This window comes from Ascidiella aspersa, chromosome 7, assembly GCF_963924565.1.
Source record: "Ascidiella aspersa chromosome 7, kaAscAspe10.2, whole genome shotgun sequence".
Classification (NCBI taxonomy): domain Eukaryota; kingdom Metazoa; phylum Chordata; class Ascidiacea; order Phlebobranchia; family Ascidiidae; genus Ascidiella; species Ascidiella aspersa.
The window spans coordinates 29,496,171-29,516,664 of NC_139453.1; the positions used below are offsets into that span (position 1 = coordinate 29,496,171).

At 38.7% G+C, this 20,494-nt stretch overlaps 1 protein-coding gene across 1 annotated transcript in view; it reads right to left on the reverse strand.

Annotated features, from left to right (window-relative positions):
* LOC146138857 (uncharacterized) overlaps nt 1–19,851 on the reverse strand; it is a 45,088-nt gene extending 25,237 nt beyond the window's left edge. The window contains 3 exon segments of the mRNA XM_083394710.1: nt 173–370; nt 1,380–1,545; nt 19,752–19,851. Of these exon segments, the coding sequence (XP_083250836.1) occupies nt 173–370; nt 1,380–1,545; nt 19,752–19,851 (464 nt within the window).
* Between the last annotated feature and the right edge of the window lie 643 nt (nt 19,852–20,494).

Consider the following 20,494-nt stretch of genomic DNA (forward strand, 5'->3'; position numbering starts at 1 on the left):
AGGCCAGTTTTTTGAAGACCTCATACTTAGTTCGTAATAACCAGGCGCTGTATTCTCCCGGTTTTGGTAGTAAGTGGCTGTCTGATGCTCTGGCTACTACAAGTTAATCGCCGACCAACCAATTAAGTAAAAAATGTCAACCCTGAAGCGAGAAGCAGCACCAATAACTAACCTGTTAATTGAGCTGACACTGGGAACGTTGTCCTGGTCGCATATTCCCTCACTTAACAGTCGGTCTCGGATCTCCCAGGCGAACATGGTCGGGTTCTGCCGCTTGTACTCGCAAATCTTCTCCACCACTTTAGGCGTGGCCACCTTTGGCTTGCTGCCACCGATCACACCGGGACGTATGCTGCCAGTCTCGTAGTACCTGAGAGTTTGGTATTTTCAAAGATATACATATATATACATATATATATATAAACTGTTGCCACCAGGCGTAATACTAATCCAAAATAGCTCCTCTGCTAATGATATACTTATCGTTTAACGATTCAGGGACCTATCCCAAGCAATTTAAAAGTTTTCAATAAATTGTTTCCAACTTCGCGTCTCGTAGTACCTCAGAGTTTGGTATTTTCAAAGATATATATATATATAATGTTGCCACCAGGCGTAATGTTAATCAAAAATAGCTCCTCTGCTAATTATATTTGTCCTCCAACGTTTCGGAGACCTATAAAAGTGTTTTCATTAGGCATGTTTTGTAAAATTAGGCTATATTATGCGAGTTTGTTATTATGTAATTTAGTTATTGCTCACAATCGGACGAGTTTACCAATTTTAGTAACTCAAGGTTTCATTTTTATGAAGGACTTGTTATTTATTCAAAAAGGTAGTGACGCAAGTCAATGACTGGGCTTGAAGTTGATTTGCTCTAATAATGACTTGGTTGGGACTTTTGACTTGCTATTTATTCAAAAAGACTTGACTTGGACTTAAGTTATTTTACAAACGACTTGACTTAGACTTAAGTTATTTTACAAACGACTTGACTTGGACTTAAGTTATTTTACAAATGACTTGACTAGGACTCGAACCATTTTAGAATGACTTTTTCTACTAGACTGAAATCGCACACAAGTCAAATGTAACTCTTACCGCTTATAAACAATTCTGCCAAAAAGTTCGCGGTTTGGGTCAAAATTTTGTAACAAAACCGTCTATTAACTCCTGTCCTACCAAAACCACGTCTACACATAAAGAAGAGATACGTATCTTAAAAGGTTGCGACGAAGTATTTGATAAACGCTTAGAGCTTAACTATTTTTTTACAAAATATCTCGACTGTTACTTGAGTCATTTAAACGTTAAACCTTGTCTTATCAAAACCTTGTCTACACACAAAAAGAGATACATATTTTAAAGGAAACACTTACCTCGCTAGTATCTTGCTCACACATCCATGTGATACCCGCAATTGCCGCGCGATGTCGCACGGGCGCACTCCGTGATGCGCTTGATCGACGATCTGCTGACGTATCTGGTCCGGTAGGGGGCGCCCGTTCACGTAGACGCCACCGAGCTGGTTGATACCCCCGTGACCTGGATTAAGAGAAATAAATGTTTCGTTTAACTTCGATAAATAAGGGTGAATGAAAAATATTTCCGAAAGGATAAACTATTTTTGCGGTTAAAAAATACAGATTAAATGCAGCTTACATGAAGCAAGATTAAAGTGGTGAAGCAACATCATTAAAATTATGGAATTTGATTGAAATTGTGGAATGATTTCTTGTGAATGTTTTGGCAAAATTTAGGAAATTGAAAAAGTTTAAAAAAGGCACAAACTATCTCGGGTTTCGTTTTAACACAACACTTGATAATAACATTCAAAAAACCGGTGTGATGCATTTTTATATTTATGCAGCACTATGCGAATAGGAAAACCGACAAAGTCCGAATTATGAAAACCTAAAACCAAAGAAAAAATACGAGAAACGAGAATAAACTTATTCTCATCTTGACACAGACTTCTTTATCCACAAATATTAACTGGGTAAAAAAGTGGTAATTGCATGCAGGTCGTTACCCACTAAAACAAATAATCATAAAGAAAAAATTTGCACTCGCGAAAATTAGAACCAACAGGCCCAAATATAGGCGCAAACACAGCACAGAAGCCAAACAATTATACAAGTTACCAGCAGTTCTAAACCCAGTCGGGAGACTGCTGAAAGCGTAGCCTAAGGTCGGGAGCACCAGGGTTTAGCAGGGACTTAGAGGATCCTTTATGTAAACATGAGCCCGCTTGTCTAAAACCTACGGGGCGGCTTTCTTTCGCACGCAAATGGGGTTAGGGTTATTATCTTGAGAGACTTTGCGGCCGGGACCGGGTTATTCCACAAGGTTTTGTGGCAAAAAGCTTATGATATGTGCCCTAAAGGAAGTCATACGTTTGGGTGTTTCAGCTATGAGTGTCTGTCTGCGGTCAGGCTGTTTTAAAACACGGTTCAACTGGATTTAAATCAGACTAAATAGCCCCATGGTGTTGCCTAAAATACAACTTTTCCGTGACTTGGGTAAAACTGCTTGGTTGCGATTAACTTACAGTACAAAACTTCTTCGCATAAATAAAGAGGCGAGTCTATGCGGATTCCTAAAGCAGTAGTGTCCGTTTTTATACCCTGGTCGTCAGAAACACATTTTCGGAAGAGGTGTAAACGGACCATTTTAGGATTTTTAACGCAAAAAGCATTAAAAATTATATGGTGCCAGATGTTTTTTTAATAAAAAGTTTGAATTGTTCTAAATATTTAATGATTATATCTGAAAATATGTAATGGTTATTTTGATATTTAATCGGTATTAGCATCAAAAGTCTAAAAATCATGACAGTTTCAAAGCCTGGGCAAAGGCAGGGGTTGTTTCCACCATTTCTTCGAGAATTGACTCCTTTTTTAGGATGGAAAAAGGCGTTAGACTGTCGACGCCAAAACTGACAATAATTGCTTTGAAAGTATTTTCTGCCTCGGCCGCATGAAAGACAGAGCAGTGCGGATGTGACGAACTGAAGGCGGAATGTTGCGCTAATTTGTTTGGCGAGGGAATACACTTTTGCCGTTCGTGTTTGGTTCGAGTAAAATAAATATTCAAGTATGTGCTTCTTCCAAAACCTGTGTTTTTTTCAAAAGTGTGATACGTTTCGAATTTCTCAAAACGTCCCACTTGGTTTCTTATTTTGCAAAGATCACATCATGCGCAAAACTACTATAAGGAATTTGCAAGTGTAAGTATAAGGCTAATATTTTGCTGTAAAAAAGGAACACTGGCATAAAGAAATAAAATATTCAAACGATGTAGGAGTTTGAAACAAAAAAAGTCGAAAAATTAAATCGATTTTTTAATTAGAGTTGGGTTTGAAGTAGGGCAGGTAGTTTATACCGCCTTATTTGAATGGCACACTTTTTTAACCATCTCAAAAACAGTAAAATACAAACAGCAAGAGAAAATCATTTTTTGCACATTGGTAAATGTAACCAAAAAGAAAATTTGGAAACTAAGTTAAACTATTTAAACCAGGCGGAAAAAATACTGCATAAATAATTAAAATACTTAAACAAAGTAGAAAAAAAATTGAAAGGTCGAAAAATCAAATCGACCAATTTTTTCAATTAGAACTGGTTTTGAAGAAGACCCTCAAGTAATGTAAACGGACTGCAAAAGCCAGACAGTCTGGGCAGACGCGAGCGCGGCGGGGTTCCGATTGTGGGTGATATGGCAACACAACGCACCCACCCGCCCCCACTATTGGGGCGCAGGAGAATCCGCAACAAAATGGCGAATCGGGGTAAAAACCGTGAGCGTTCGGGGACGAATTATCGATGATTCATTGTTATGAGAGATTTAGTATTTTCTGTAATTTGAGTTTAATTTGCCACTTACTTTTCGATGTTTTTTAAGGTTAATTTTTTTATTAAATTATGGAGAAAAGCTGCTTTGGGATCGGTATTTTGATTGGCTTTGGCGCATTTAATTTGAATTAAGTTTTAGTTTTTTTCTTAACTACTCGCATGCTTCAGTATAAAACGTATTAGTTTGATTTTTAAAGAAGCTATTTATGGGCTCGGGTTATATTATTGGCTCGGTATTGTAAATTGGTGTTTTAAATCTCTAAGTTTTAGTTTAAAGGAAACTTTTGGATAACCATTCGTATGATTCAGTACAAAATTGAGTTGTTGGCAATTTTATTTTGAAAATAGCTGTTTGGGGCCGACTTGAGATTGTCGTTCAGTGTTGTAAATTGGTGTTTTTACTCAGTGATATGGGCTCAGTTTACAATTTTTGATTTTTCATTAAAACACCGAATATAGGATAATACAATTAAAAGAAGCTTGCTCGGGCTAAAAAAAATGTTCATACTAAATCAAACTTTTATGCGACACCATAGATCGTAAAAAAAGAAAAGCGGGGTGTTTAAAAAAAAAACAAGAAAAAAAACAAGTCCAAAAACAAAACCTTTTCAGTTTAAAATTTCCAACAAGAACAGAACATTAAAGTAAGACTGCGCACAAATATTTGCTCAAGTTTTGACGAAACGACATAAACAAGCGAAACCGTTAGATCGAAAAAAAAAGTTCACAAAGCGATTTAAACTTAATTAAAATCTGAGTCGCTTTGAGCTGGAAAACAAGGACGAAGTTAAGAGCAAGAGATAAATATGCTGTTGCTACCAGGCATAATATACTAAAAATAAGTTTTTCTGTTATATATTGTTTGGCTTTCTCAATAGTTAGTCGATTTGTTGGACAAACAAATATATACCAGACGAACTTATTTTCAGTTGAAAGCAAGATAATCAAGATTTTTCCCACGCTGTCCAGAACCTATAGAAAGCATCAGCAGAAGGTAGCAGGGATGTGCGCAGGGTTGGCGGGGCGTAAATGAACTTTCTGGGGGCGCTCGTGCGTTCTGCAATGCTCAATTTAATTTGCCCAAACAACAGCAGCTTATCCACGTTCAACGACAAGACACAGGCGACTGAACGCAAGAAACCGAGCACTGGAAAAGCGAAAACTAGCGTCTGTAAAGGCGCGTGTGTAGGGGCAGGGGGGGGGGGGGGGGTAGCTAGGTTCCGCTACACGCTTTGCACCCCCATGGGAACACTGACAGGTGGACGCGGGGCACCTTTGCAGTGTTATCTTTCCGGCCAGTTGCTCCCCTATTTAAAGAAAATAAATGTGGGAACTGCGAGTTCGCTCGTGCGTGAAGCACGTGGTCGCCTTCACGCCCAATCAGCATTGTCAATTGACTGTGAAGTCGGATCCGACACCTCGCGCGAGAGAGGCCCGTGCCGACCCGGATTAGCAAGCCGAGCAGAAAGAGGCTGCTTTGAGATTAGGGCGGGGAGAGTCGATCCACAACAAACCAGTTTGACTGATGCTCAAAATGCTGCTGATTTTTTAACCTAACGCACAATATAAATAGACAAAAAACGACTTTCATTAGGATAACTTTGAAAAAAATAACACAACATTCAAAAGTTCGCCAATTGTTTACACAAAATTGTTCTTTTTTATTACTGGACAAAAACCGACTTTCATTAGAATAACTTTGGAAATAAACAAAATTTAAATTTTTCAGCCAATTTTGCCCAAATTTGAGGTTTGACTGAAAATGGCTTTAATTAGTAGAAATCAAATAAACCGAAGTTTAAAAAATTCTTGATTCGAAAAGGTCATATTGTCATTCATCTAAGTCTTTATTGAGTGAATCGAATGACTTTTCCCTAGCCATTTGCGCAACTTGTAAGTGAAACTGAGCACAAAAACCTCTGCAACCGTAGAACTCCGAAAAATCAACACAATTTCTCCGCTTTGAAGAGAAACATGCAAAATTGCCCGTTCGCCTGTGCTTTTTTGAGCGAAACGAGGCTATAGATCGGGGTAAGTGGGCCAGAAAGAGTCGGCCTGCCTGCCTGTCGGTCGACTTTCCAATTCGATGCATGTGAGTAGGCGCGCTGAATTAACACGGCCGAGTCCCGCTAAGCTGCTGCTGACTCCGACTCTGATGCTGATGAACTTTGGGCCGGATGAACCCCGGTTTGGACTGTAATCTATTGTGTAAGGTCACAGCTGAAACCTTGTGTAGCGACGCTGAACGATTTCGAGGCACCTCAATGCAGGGAAAGCCGACTGTTACATTTTGGAAACATGTGTTTTTTCTTTTCGATTTAAAGCTATAAGTTTGCAGCGCATTTCAATTGGAAAAATTTTGATGTGTAAACAATATTGAAAATTTAATTTTGAGGAAAAATTATGTGCGTTGTTCTTTTTTCGGCTGATCTGAAAGCAATTATCCTAAATAGCGTTTATTATCTGTAAAGTTGCACTTCTTTAATTCAAAGTATTTTATATATTTTTTAAAATCATTCAAAGTTTTGTTTATCTGTCTTTTAATCATTTCAAATCAAGCGAAAAAGAATAATAAGATCTATAGCATGTCGAAAAAAACTACATGTCGGAAAAATTGAATGTTTTTAAAGATATCTCCCCGCCCTTGCAAAAAATGTATCAATGACTTCACATAAAAGCAAGTGCTTCCCGACTTTGCTGGCATAATCAAAGATTGGAAAAAAAATTGGAATATTTTTTGGAGTATTTTGTTTAAAAACAGCGCAAAAAACCTACAGGAGCAACTAAAAAAATGGTCGAAACTCCCAAAGCACCGATCACTACCAGGCCGAGGAACACGAGAGCGCGACCCCGCCAATCGCGCCAAGCTCCCCCGGCCCTTGGGGGCACCTACGTCACAAAGACGTCCCATTGTTACGTCGCCTCGCCCTGATTATTCGCCTAATTCGATTGGCCGAGTCGATTGGATTAATGGCGCAATTTTGCGGCGTCAACGCGATAGTGAGAGGGAGGAGGGGGATATGAAGTAAGGACGGAATTAACTGAAAGATTTTAAAATTGGAGGCGTATTAAGGCTTGGAACGCACCGGTTTTCGCCGCAATTTTTACACAAACGTACGACGAAATTAACTGCTATGTTTCTTTTTAACGGAAATATAGGAAAAGTTATATGTATCACAAATTAAAAAAAACAAAAAACTTTTATGTGACTGTCAGCTTTGAAAATACAGTACTTAAACAGCATGAAGTGTCGCGATAGCATAACCAATTTTTTAAACAAATTTGCGTTCAAGGTTAAAGAGAAGAAAAAGAAAAGTCTTAAGAAATACAAAAGCATTAGGATTTAATGATTAAGGCCATTTCATACACTTTAATAACCAGAGCAGCTAAGCATTTAAAGATTTCAAAGCTCTATGTGCAAAAAACAAAAAAAAATATCAACCACAAAAAGTAAAACTTGGTCAGAAGGCCATCCGGCATGAATCAATCAAAAACGCAACTTTAACCCTTAAAATTTTTTTGTTGCGTTAAACTAAAACCAAACCCCTACAAAAGCTCGCAAGAATCGCTTCACCGCGACCTTTGGGCGCATTCCACCAATAAAGAGTCGACCCAAGTAACAGGTGGCTTCCACTCTCCGGCAAATGGCAGAAGCAACAACAACAACAACAACACAAGGCAAAGGACCAGGGGCTCGCGAGCCGATGAAAGGCACAGGTCGCAGGTGATAAGGAGATGGGCTTGTGAGTACTTCCGAGGACCAAGCTCTAGAAGGCACTCAGTCACGACTGTTGAGCTCCGAGTTGTCAGCCTCGCTTTTACAATACAATACCAGTCGCGCTCGTACAGTCGCCTTAAGTCAAAGCGGTACAGGCGGGCGCAAGAAATTTTTTAAGGAGGGGCAGGGTTTGATAAGTGAGGGTTGGGCTATTTAGTGGTTCACCGCTTCAACAACTGTCAGGCTTTACAATAGGACATGTAGAAGGGTAAAAATGGCCTTTAGGTTGGTTTTACGGGGAGCCATGGTCAGCTAGGTACTAATGTAATGGGTGCAGCACGGGTTCAATATATAGGTAAGGCCATTAATTGGAGTTATTCACGCCCTTTCACCTCTTGTGCTGTTCCTACAATCCAGCGATTTGACAGAAAGATTAATATAGGGTTTGCAAAGGCTCCAGCTCCACACAAACCATTTAATAAAATCAGGCCGCATTTTAGGAAGTTTTCACCCCCACCCCTATTATTTAAACCCAATAAATTGCATCTATATAGGGGCGGTTACAAAAACAAAAAAAGTTGTACGGTTGTTTTTCAAGGCCATCTGAACCACGTAGATAAAACAAAGGCATTAAAGCGGTTTTAAAGACCGCCAGGGCCTGCACAAAATGTTACGAAAGGGAACGATATGACTCTCAGGGCACGGTCCCCAAAGGGGCTACTTGCCCCTCGGTTCCTCTTGCGCCCTACTGCCCACAGCCTCCCTACGCACGAAGGAAGAAGAATAAAGCACTTGCAGCGATTTGATGAAACGAGAGTGTCGCGGTTAGGGCGTTCGTTTGATATCGATGGTACTCGGCTTTTGTGTTGGGTGCAAGTCTCTTGTTGTGCCCTCATAACTCAAGCCGATGTTCTTGGCCAAGTACGAGTTGTTTGGTGCATACTGGAGTTCCAGGCGCGGATCCAGGAATTTAGTTTGGGAGGGCCATAATTGTTTTTCAGGCGTGACATCACAAAGCTACGTAAAAACATGACGTCACGACTGTACATCTTAACGTGGCGTCACAAAGAAGTAACTTTAAGAAAGCCATTGAGTTCGTATTTTGTTAAAGTTTTAGATTGGAGAGGTGTTACTCTAAAAAAAAGTTACATTACAAAGACGTTATCGCGAAGCGTTTAATTTGCCAAACCTTTTTTTCCGTTTGTTTATGTCAGGGTTTTTTAAGGTTGCGTACCAAGTCCAAGGGCTTAAAAAGCGCAAAAACCTATGCCACTTTTCTTTTATTAAACCTAACAAGACGCAATAGTGTAGGCCCGATCACTAAACATGTGCAAGTCATAGCGGTGAAGAAAAAACGGCGTGTTATTATTGCTCGTTGCTTATAGAGTTTCTGAGCTTTTTCGCCTTAAGTCTACGAGCAATAAGAAGCACCCAAAGTACGAGTGGCTTCTGTAGAAACAATCGCGCTCCACTTTCGTGCATTAAGATCACAACAGTGGGGCGGGCTCTCCACACCAAAACTACAACTCGTCAGCCTGTGTGCTGTTTGGGTTTTGGAGATGTGGTAAGATGTGCGTTTACTACACTAAATGCCGACCCTTTTCGACAAATATCTCAAGTCAAAGACAAAAATCTCAAGTCAAGTCTATACATTTGAAAACAGTGACTAACGTCAAGTCATTTTGATGAAAACAATTAAGTCAAGTCGATAGATTTGAAAACAGTGACTATACATTTAAAAAAGTGGCTTAAGTCAAGTCATTTTGACAAAAAAACTCAAATCAAGTCTATACATTTAAAAAAGTGGCTTAGGTCAAGTCATTTTGACCAAAAGACTCAAGTCAAGCCTTTACATTTGAAAACAGTAACTTAAGCCAACACAGGTCACACAAGGCGATCTTACATTCCAGCATGTAGTTTCCCGAGCCCTACATGGGCCCACGTGTCCGCCCGGTTAATCATCGCAATATCGACCGGCCGCAAAAGCAGGAAAGTTATAAAGTTTTGATTGCCGTCAACTCACCACAATCGGGCATATGGGCGCGAAAAGCGAGATTGCTTTCACCCAAGCTGGGCGCGATTTTATTGCCCGGCTATGCAAACATGTTTTCTTTGCCCTTTCCGAAGGCGCGGCGCTGTACCGGTCCTACCTATAGCACTACACACCTGGGAACTCACGAGTTTGGAGCTATTTCTGTGCTCGCAATACAAGGGGGGTAATTTGTTGACTAGCACATCTAATTAAAGCGAAGGTGCGCGGCCTTGCCTTTTAAAATCGTCTGCAAACATGTTCACATTTATTTTGGCACCAAACAAGAAAAAGCACACTGATTTAAAGGGGGAGTTATTTTATGACTTTGTAATGCTTTGTTGTGAACGTGTTTTAAAACACTTGCGATATTGTTGTATCTGACAGTGTTGCAAACACTCTCCAAGATTGATTACATAATGATTTAGATCTCTGAAGCGTTCACTATTAACATAAAATTTATTTCATGTTTGAGCCTTAGAATGACGGGAAAATTAGGACATAAAGTTGTCTTTAGGTAGTATATTTAAAATGTTAGTAATTCTGCTTTTGTTTTTTTGTATATTTGAGTTTTAATGTTTGATGAATAAACTGTCTTGTAACTAACGTAGCTGCAGTATTCCTGCATTTTAACAAGGTTGTTTTAGATTCTTTTTAAACATTCGTGTTTCGTTTTAGGCTTAGGGAAGTAGGTGGAACTTTCCAAAAGTGTAGAAAACACTATGAAGTCAGCACATCAACTGCAAGACGGACCAAGCTGGGAACAGGCTTAAAAAATGACCTAGAATCTTTAGCAGAACTAGTCTCGGCGGGACGTAATAAAAAACGCTCTCTCTGGCGTAATGTGTTTACAGGTTATATACAAAATCCGCCGTCGGGCCGGTTTCCCAACCTATAGCTGGGTAAAAGACTGGGGCCCAGGTCCAAAAGGGTTTTGGCAACAACGAAACCGACTTGGGGGACAAAAATGCACTAGGGGGCACTTAAAGTACCGGTTCGGCCGAAATGCGAACCTTGGCTTGGATGTTTCGGCTGTGTCAGGCATAAACGAATTCCTACAGTTTGTTTTTTAATTAGGATGAAGTTCGGAAAAAATGTCAACCAGTTTGAATTGCTTTGAGCATCGTTTGAATGAAATCATTGTTTTAGAAGTCTACTTATTTTAAACGATGCTTTACGTTCATTTGTTGAACGATGTTATTGGATTCATAATGAACAATGGAGGTTTGCTAAACAAGTGCACCGCGGACCGTAGGCGATATAGAAAAAAAATACGTCATACAGGGTGTCCCAACTTATGTGTTACGTCACAGAATCGCAGATTGTAAACCTATCTGATTGTAAAACATTAAGGGCTTATTTTCCATAAAAAGGGCCTTTTAAAAATAACATTTTGCGTCTGTAGCCTAGATATACAGCAAAACCAAAAAACAAAACCAACACAAGTTTTGCGACTGTCATCAATAACAGCTTGCTAAAATAAGACTATAAAAGTTTGCGTCTTTAGCCTAGATATGCAGCAAAACCAGCTGTTTATGTAATAAATAGGACGCCATACTGTGTCTAGTGTTCAAAACTAAGGTTGCTATTATGGGGGAGCCACTCTGAAAACGCTTACTGAATAGAGGCAAGGCTGCCAGTACAAACGGAGAGGTCAAACTAAAGTGGATATCGCACAATGGAAGATATATTCGCTCTCAACGCAAGTTTAAAACAGTCAGACAACAACTACCGCGCTTTACCAGTTTACAAAGCCACTTTAAGATGTGTTTGGATTTATTTTTTACTTGATTTTTCCCCCGTTTCTCAAACGCTTTAACATTATACACTGAGGATGTCTGATAATATCGAATCGTAGTTAAACCCGATATCAAGGCGAAATATCGGTCCTCGTCCGATGCCTATTTAATGGTTCATTTTATCTAACTTTTTAACAGACTAAAACGTTTTTCAAGAGGTATGGATACAATTACAATAACGCGTTTATAAGGAGTATGTATACAATTGTCCCTTTTATCTACGTTCTGCAACTCAATTTTAATTGTAAATCATCCATTATGGGTCCAAGAAGTAGGCTGGAGTTCTACATATATGAAAAAAATTAAAAACTAGCTTCATTTAGTTTGTATGTGATCATAAAGGTTTTATAAGAAAATATATCATTTTGCTACATTTTTAAAACCCGTTTTAATAGTAATATACCCCATTTAAAAACGAACAGTAGGGAGGGATTCTCACCTTTTATCAAAAATGCATTTTAAAAATCTAAGACCCACTTTCCCTTAATGCCAGTACATGCTCGTTTTGGGAGAAAGCCATTTACCAGGTCTGTAGTGTTCGGCTTGGCTGTGGTACTTGAAGGGAACTGGATACAAAGCCTAATTAGGTGATTAAGGGAAGACACTGTTTCAAATTCTGCGATGGCTCCGCGTTAAGTGTACTTTCGCTCTCTTGGCAGAGTATCTGACGCTGTTTATCTGCCGAGCACTTCGCACAAGTTACATTAGGTTACCCTTTGCCGATCTTTACAGTTGAAACAAAGCGCTAGGCTATATCAAGCTGACCCAAGCAAAATTTCCAGCTTGAGCCATTTAAAATTGGCAAAGGCATTATTAACCCATTTTTCATTTGGTTATTAACACATTTTCCAACTTATGGTAAACTAAGAAATTGATTAAGTAAACGCGGTACATTTTCTAAACAACGACACAATTATAAATTGAAAAAAATCATGCTTTTTAAACATCAAGGCAACAGTAAACACCCTAATATTGCTAGTTTGCTAATGAGTGGTGTACATTTAGGTCTCTCATATTGCCTGTATGCCTATTGGTCATAGAAATAGGTTATTTTAAAAGAGTTACAAAACGCTTAAGTCGCAGTTACAAAACGCTTAAGTTACAGTTTGAGAACGATGGTTTAAATTTAAAAAGTTACATGAATAAAATATCAAAGTGCCACCACAGATAAATTAAGTTGGCGCCAGAGCGGAAAAAACAAAGTGCTATGAAACCTGATATTTGCCCATTACTCTTCTGGTCAGCTCTTAATACAAGGTGGCAACGAAATATTTTTATTCAGATAAAGGCAAAACCCTGGTCGGGCACCGATTTTACGATTTTCATTATCTGACAAAAATGACCGACTGCCGGAAGTATACACTGTGGTTTTATATTGTTACAGGCAAAACAAAGCCGAACATAAAATTTTACGGTTTTTACTACTTGCTACGAAAAGGCCGGTTACTGAGACTAGAAATATACACTATTGGCATGATCAGTGTTGTAGTGGCTTAAGTCAATGACTTAAATTTAAGTTGACTTGCTCTCATAATGACTTGAATGACTTGACTTGGGCAACCGATGACTTGGACTGGGACTTGACTTGTTATTTTTGCAAAAGACTTGACTTGGACTTAAGTTATTTTTCGGGTGACCTAACTAGGACTTAAGTCATTTCAAATTGACTTGTTTACAACACTACTATTGATTTTGTACAGTTTAAGAAAAAAAGAAGAAACAAAAGGTTTTCAACTGTATTTACCTGCTATAAGCAATAACAGCTTATAAGACTGTTTCTTTTTTTCGTTTTTGCAAAACTTCCGATCACAAATAGACAAAAAAATTTCCCCCGCTTTATTTATTCACTATAATCTATAGCTGAGTCGGTGTGAAATCGGTAAAGCAATGCAATTTCCCGCGGAAACGCATAAGGTTTCGGCAAACAGAACCAGGAAACGGTTCAACATCAGATACCTTGACATAACGAGAGGTTACTGCAACAGCCAAGAATATGGGTCACGGATGTGTGTGGTTTCAGGTTTCGCGGGCAAACTCGTACCCGGACCCAAGTCAAAAGTGCTGTTTCCACAAAACTGCTGTAATTAAGGCTGGGTGATCGTGTTTCCCCTTAAAAGCAAGAGAAATGCTGTCAACGGAAAAAACCTTCCCCGGCATAAACGCGAAGACAGTTTAAGGCGGTATATCTTAAACTGGGGTCCGTGAAATGGTTTCAAGTGGGCCGCCAACATATTTGAACTTTTTGACCAATAAATGGCACTATTTTGTAGGATGTTCTTCTCATTGAGTTTTAGATATAAAAGTATTTTGTCTGATTTTGCACAGTAAGTAGTTTTATGACTATTAATTTCATGTATACGTAATTGGTGTGTTACGATTTTTTAAAATAAGCATTGTTTTAAAAATTGACTCTCTAACATTTTAAGGAAGTAAAAAATGGCCCAGTCAACAAGTATGAATGTTAACAATAATCTAAGGGCAAATAAATACCCGATGACACAGAAATTAGGAACCAAGGCGTTTTATAAATGCCGCTACAAAGGTACTTGTCTAAATTTCTTATAGGCTACACCATTCACTTTATATTTGCTAGCCCAACGGTTTTGAAATATACGTTTCACCAAATACGCAAAATTTCATCAAAAAGCTTCATCAAATAGGCCTAAAAGCAAGATAGGCAAAATAAGTAAAAGGGAGCAGAAATGAAATCTTAAACCATCCTCTATTTTCATTCTTTTGTAGCTGATAAAATCCGCTACAGAATTGCTGAAAAATAGTGCGTTTCCTCTGACCAGTATCAGGTTGCCAGGAATTGGCAAATTGTCATCCGTTCGAAAGTGACTGTCCCGAACTGCTACGTCATTAGTGTGACGTAAACAAACACGGCGCGCGCGAATTAGTGTAAGGTTTCGCTTTTATCTTCGAAAGTGTAGAGTAACTATTGGATTTAGTGACTTTCGAACGAAATCAACAGCTAGTCATGTTAAATACTAAGCAGATAATTCAAAGGAATGAAATTGTGAATCAAAACAAGGGCTATTGTGACGTAACTGTTTCGGACAACTTTAAGCACATTTTGAAAAACAACAAAACGACTACAATTACGTTTCTCTAACATAGCAATAAGATGTCGAAAGGCTGCAAGTTATATTTTAAAGCAACCGGCTAACTCTTACACACCTGATTCATTTACAAACAATTTCACGATTAGATAATAATTAGAAGGAATAATAAAGCGGTTTCTTTGCTAGAAACAACTTTTGTATAAATGACTTTTGTTAAATTCTTGCAGTAGTCTGTCTTGTTAAAAATAGATTACCATCAATTGACAAAAATCTGATTTAGGGTAACTTTAGATTTGCTTTAACAATATTGTTATCCGATAAAGTTATTTGTACTTCGACTTATATTGAAAAACCCTTGTTGGCCAAAGTTAAGCCAACACTGCGCTCACCTCAAAAGATTAAATTTGTGAATCACTGGTACGGTCACATGACAAAACCTTGACTAAAGAACCCTAGATAATCCTACGTGAAACTCGCTATCTTGATCGATGGGGTAAAATTTTATGTAATAGGCTGTTTCAAAAGGAAATATCCGAAACTAAAAATAATGATTTCGGGTGAAAAATGGTGTTGTCTTTTTCGGGTTATTCCGTTGTTTTTATTAGTTTTGAGTCACTCTTTTGACTCAACGTCATTTTGATAATGGTCCCGTGTTGAACGGTTACGCTAAGTTAACAGTTACATTTCACAAAACGAACATACTACCCGTGCTTTAATGGTTTAACGAACACCAGTGTCACATTTGCAGTTAACAAACAACACATGCGTACTGAGAAATATCACAGTTTTAAAGGAACTTTATATAACTGCACTTTTAATTTTGAATGGTGGCATTCGTTGGTTAACTTAAAAGTACCAGAATCGTCTTACCATATTTTAGCTTGGGTATTAGTTGACACATTATATGTGATTTTTCATCAATAGGCGTCTTTGCGTTTTCTCAATGTCCGAAACCAGTATTACCGATGTTACATTGTACAGCCCAAATCGCACTGGGCGGTAAGTTATCGAAATTCCAAAATGCGCTAATTCTCAATATCCGAAGGAGGCCTTACAAGGAAAACGATCAATCTCAAAGCGCCATGATCCTAAAGGGAATAACTAGGTTGGAGACGAGTCGCAAAATGTCGAAAGCTTAAAGTTGGGTATTTCAGCCGAGTGACGCCTATGGTCACGTGACTTCTCAGCGTGACGCAATTAAAGGCGACCCGCAGTTTTTGACTGAGTCTATTTTGTCGGTGATATTGTCGCTCTACGAATAAATTTTGAGTCATGCGGAACAGTTAAATGACAAAATGTATCAAAAAGAATTTGACTCTGACTTGATGAAGCACGGTTGTGTAAAGGCTAAGCAACATTATGACACAATTTGTGAATCAAACACCTAAATTACATATTTTGAATTAAACAAATACTACTATCAACGAAGAATTCAGTTGAAATAACATGGAATTTAACTTCACAATCCAGCAAACATCAAATTATCTAGCGTTTAAGAGCAAAACTTGGACAACCAAACACAAATACTGGGAATCTGGGCCGAAAACGATTGGATTAATCTTTGTAAAAGGCCGTATTTTCCTAATTCTAAATAGAGGAATTAGGTGGCACTAAGTTAAGACAAATTGTATAAAATTCTCCACAAGCTTTCGCGCAACCGTGCTTCACCAGGCCAAAGTAGCTTCGCCAGGTTACACTTCATCATTGGATTAAACTACGCTATCGCAGTCTTTGTCAAAAAAATCCAGCAAACCAAATCAACATTTTGGTCAGTAATGTTCATAAACAAGCAAGAGATCCCAGCTGTGTAGACAGATGCAAAACAATCGGCGATGGTTCCAAGACGCTTGGGTCACCCCCCCCCCTTTGAGGGGTGAACAAGTGGGTAAGAGGGTCTCTAAGTGGGGGTGAGGTCAACTTAAACAACACTTGTTATAAGAAATCATAGGCTTGGTGCGTCCATATGACCTGATATAATAATTGCCCATGGTTTCGTAGAAAGTACGTTTAGCGTATTGTCGTGAACGGTTATTTTTTACGAAAAGCTTTACCCGGTGACTGTACTACTGTAACCAAAGCCAAATGTGGTTGTAATGCGCTTGTTTATATCTTGCCAGAGACCAGCGTTATATTGTTGACAGAAATAATGTCTTTAACTGATTATCCAAAATAAAACAATAAGACCCTTTTACTCCAAAATAGTTTTTTTTATCCACAAAAAGCTGAATATGCGAGCGCCATATAATATTGTTTAAAATCTAGTTTAGGTTGGTAAAAATGGAGATTTGAATAGGACTGTTTATTTTATTTCTACATATTAGGCGCGAAAAAAAGTTTGGCAAAGTTTTAATTGCGGTCTGCCGTGATACGAACAGGGCCTTTTAGATAATAAGAGATTCCGTCAAACGGACCAACAGCCACGTACAGACAAATGGGGTTCACGCGAAGCGCGGATAAAATGCTACTATTTGTTTGTTTTAACAAAGTAAAAAATACAGTTTGCCTCGTGGAGTGTTATTCAAACCACGCTAGAATGATAGCTTAAATTTATGTGCGAACAAGATTCTTTCACCAAAAGAGCCATATATGGCTCCCGACCCCTGCCCTTAAGCAAGATCGTGGCATAAACAGCAGCCAAGTTGCACGAAAGCAACAGCGCTATAAGAGGACGCGTCCAAGGTCGTTTCATAACTCGGCGAAATCCCGCCACGCGCCAAATTCTACTTTTCCCACACTTGTTAGTATCACGTCGCGCCAGGTCGCCGTATTCACTCAGACCCGTGCAACTCCAGGCCTCAAGAGCATACGAGGAGCGCGGGCCGCCGTGAAAATAGATAAGTTGGCCGCGTGGAGGGCGTGGAATTTGGTTGGCGTCCCTTGGGATCCTGGATATCGCGAATCGGCAATCTTTGATCGACGCACAATTAGTTGACTGACAACTCGGACGGAAATCGTTAAAAGTGTATTGGAAATGGAAAGATCAAAGCGGACTACCAAGGTGGCGGTCAAACAGACAACGACGCTATTTATTACGTAATTTGCGCAACACTCGTGAATCCGAAAAGCAATCTGTTTGACAACTGTTTGTCCAACAACATAATCAGTTATCTGACTCGAAAGATTTTGATAAAAATTAAACTACTGTTGAAAAAAGTAAACGTTGCTATTAAATAGGTAATTTGTACAACACTTATGAATCCAAAAAGCAACCTGCTAAATAATTGTAACCTTACAACGAACTAAACAGCTGTAGGACTCAAAAAAAAATGTGTTTTAAATACATTGCTTAGGCTGTAAATAAGGAAGAGTGTTGCAACTAATTAACTTACTCTAAAATGTATCACGGATTTATAAGTATCATAAATGCCCAGTTATACTGAATAATGTCATTAAAGCCATTATGTATACATATCAGAAATAATAAAGATTCGAACGACGTTCTGAATAGCATTATTCATACTGACTGTGTTCCTTTATGGTACAACAAAACTGTTGAGTATTATTTTGTCAAAAGTAATTAATTCAAAACGCTACTCTTTCGTGAAATGAGGCCACAAAGACACTCCTAACCACAGAAATATCATTTGTATGACATTTCAAAACTCACAGTCAAACACACCACATTGCTGCTACACGGAACCAGGACAAATAATCAGACATATAAGCGTTTAAAACGAAGTTAAGTCACTTTTGTACTACAGCGGAATTCCTAAACTCTACGTTAAATGAGTAGGCATTTGTAGGCAGGCGCCTGTTGTTAGACATCGATTCCATAACGGAACACCCCACATTGAGTATTTTTCTTCACCTGTCAACTCAAATGTGGCCCAGAAATCTACATGAAATCCAAACTACCAGAGTCTTACGACTGGAGAAAAGTTATTGCATACTTGTTGTGCATATTTAAATCTGTGCATTTTAGCCAAATTTTGATACAATCCATCTAGATTTTTCCCAATTTAAATTAAACGGAACACCTCATCGTAAGTATTTTTCTTCACCTGTCAAGTGAAATGTGACCAAGAGGGGCGCTTTGAGCATAAGCCGGTGCCCGAAGTTCAGCCAGCATAATTGTTCATACCGGAGCCCACGCCATCGCCAGTCGATAGCTATCGAATCAAAAAGCCAAAATGGCGGACGGAAAATCGAAACCCCGCAATCCTGGTACAGGCTCCGGCCCCGAAGCCCCAATCGCTCCCCTAGGCCCAATTGCACGGGATGTAATCATTTGATGGCAGGCTGCACATAAAAAGCCAATTATCGTGCCGATACAGTTGCAGGACGCGCCATGAGGGCTAATCAATTTCGCACCGGCAGGCCAGACCGCTTGTCGCATGCAGGTAGAGCACACGCAGCGTCTTAACTGCTTTTAAAGGCAATGCTGCCAAATCCATGAAGACTACTTTACTGGCCTACGAATAGACATATAAAATATTTCCAGATTTTGCAATCGTATTTTTTTTCCAATAGAAGAGTTTAGCATAAAGCACTAAGTTATTTAATTATTTGTAAGCACAGCCATTACGGCATGACAAGGTCGATTAATAAACCATTGCTAGCATTATTTCCCACTTGAGTTGACTGAATCAAATTAAAACTATAAAAATGATTGTTAATTCGCTGTTATCTGTCTTTTTGCAATTTTGGTCCGCAGGGGCATTTGGCAAAAATATTTAGCTTTCAATGAGTAAAAGTTAACGTCTTAAAGTTAAAGTCTGACGCGCAGTGTCCACGGCGCTTGATAAAAGTAACAGAGCTTGAACACAAAAAACATCTTTCACCTGTTGTGTGGCTGTCACTGTTGAAAAGAACAAAATGCCCCACTAAAGCTGTACTCTGTGCTACAGTTTCGCACAGGAATTGAAATACTAAATTTACACACAGAATCAATGAACATTGGTAATACTCTTATTTGCTAAAACGCTGTATAAATTAAAGAAATACAGTATGATCGATTGAGAGTGTAAATTAAGCTGATATCAGCCTGCTTAACAACTGGTAAATTCTTTGGGATAAGCAAAAAAAATGCTTAAATGTCTTTTACCTGCCAAGACGCATTTTAATTCCAACACTTATTTAGATTTTTTACAAATATTCTACTACTCTTAGCAAAAGTTCAACTTTCTCAACATTGCCGAAACCAATCTTTACAAATTAGCACATAAAAAATTCCTTTCCATAAAAAACAACAACGCTCAAATTAGCAAAAACTTTTCCTCGGACAAAGTTAACCCACACAAAATATTTAGAATCATACAAGTTTACATAGCATGCACAAAAACTTACCTGATCTTGCATGACTTAGGGTAGCCATGGAGGTTGGCGAGCCGACAAAAGGGTGACCCATCCCCGAGTGAGCAACAGTCATGGCGGAACCCCAGTTCATTATGACGGAAAGAATGCTCAAGTTGTTTGAAATACTTCCACCGGTCGCCCTCTAACTCGGGTAAAATCGCAAAGCTTTTCTAGCGCTAAAAAAGCAGATCCTTGCCTAAAATTGGAAGCTTTTTTTATCAAGACAAACCGGACTGAAAAGTAAATGAAGTCCGATTTTTAAAGTGCTGCTCATACGAAGTCAAAAATAGAGTTGCCTAAATACTAAATATCCTTATTTTCCATACAACTTTTTAACAAATAATGTTGCAGAAAAAAGTTTAAATTCAAAATATTTTTCGAAATAAAGGTCCTGTTTCTGACACCAACATTTTTCCAAACTAAAGTAGTGAGTTTACTACGGCTGTCTACACAAGCCTCACCGAATAAAAAAATATCAACTGACTTTCTATGCTTGATCTCTTAATTTGTTTCAGCGAATGCCTAGAAAATATATATTGATGTTTCGCAACTCAACAAACTAATAACTCCCGAAAAAGAACCGATTAAAATAATAATCGAAAATCCGCGCCGAAGCCTAAGTACAATAAAAAAACGAAAAAAACAAACAAATTCTCCGCGGCCGATATGTATATCATAACAATGCGCTACTTGATGGACACTTAAACGCCAATCGAACTGACCAATCGACGGAC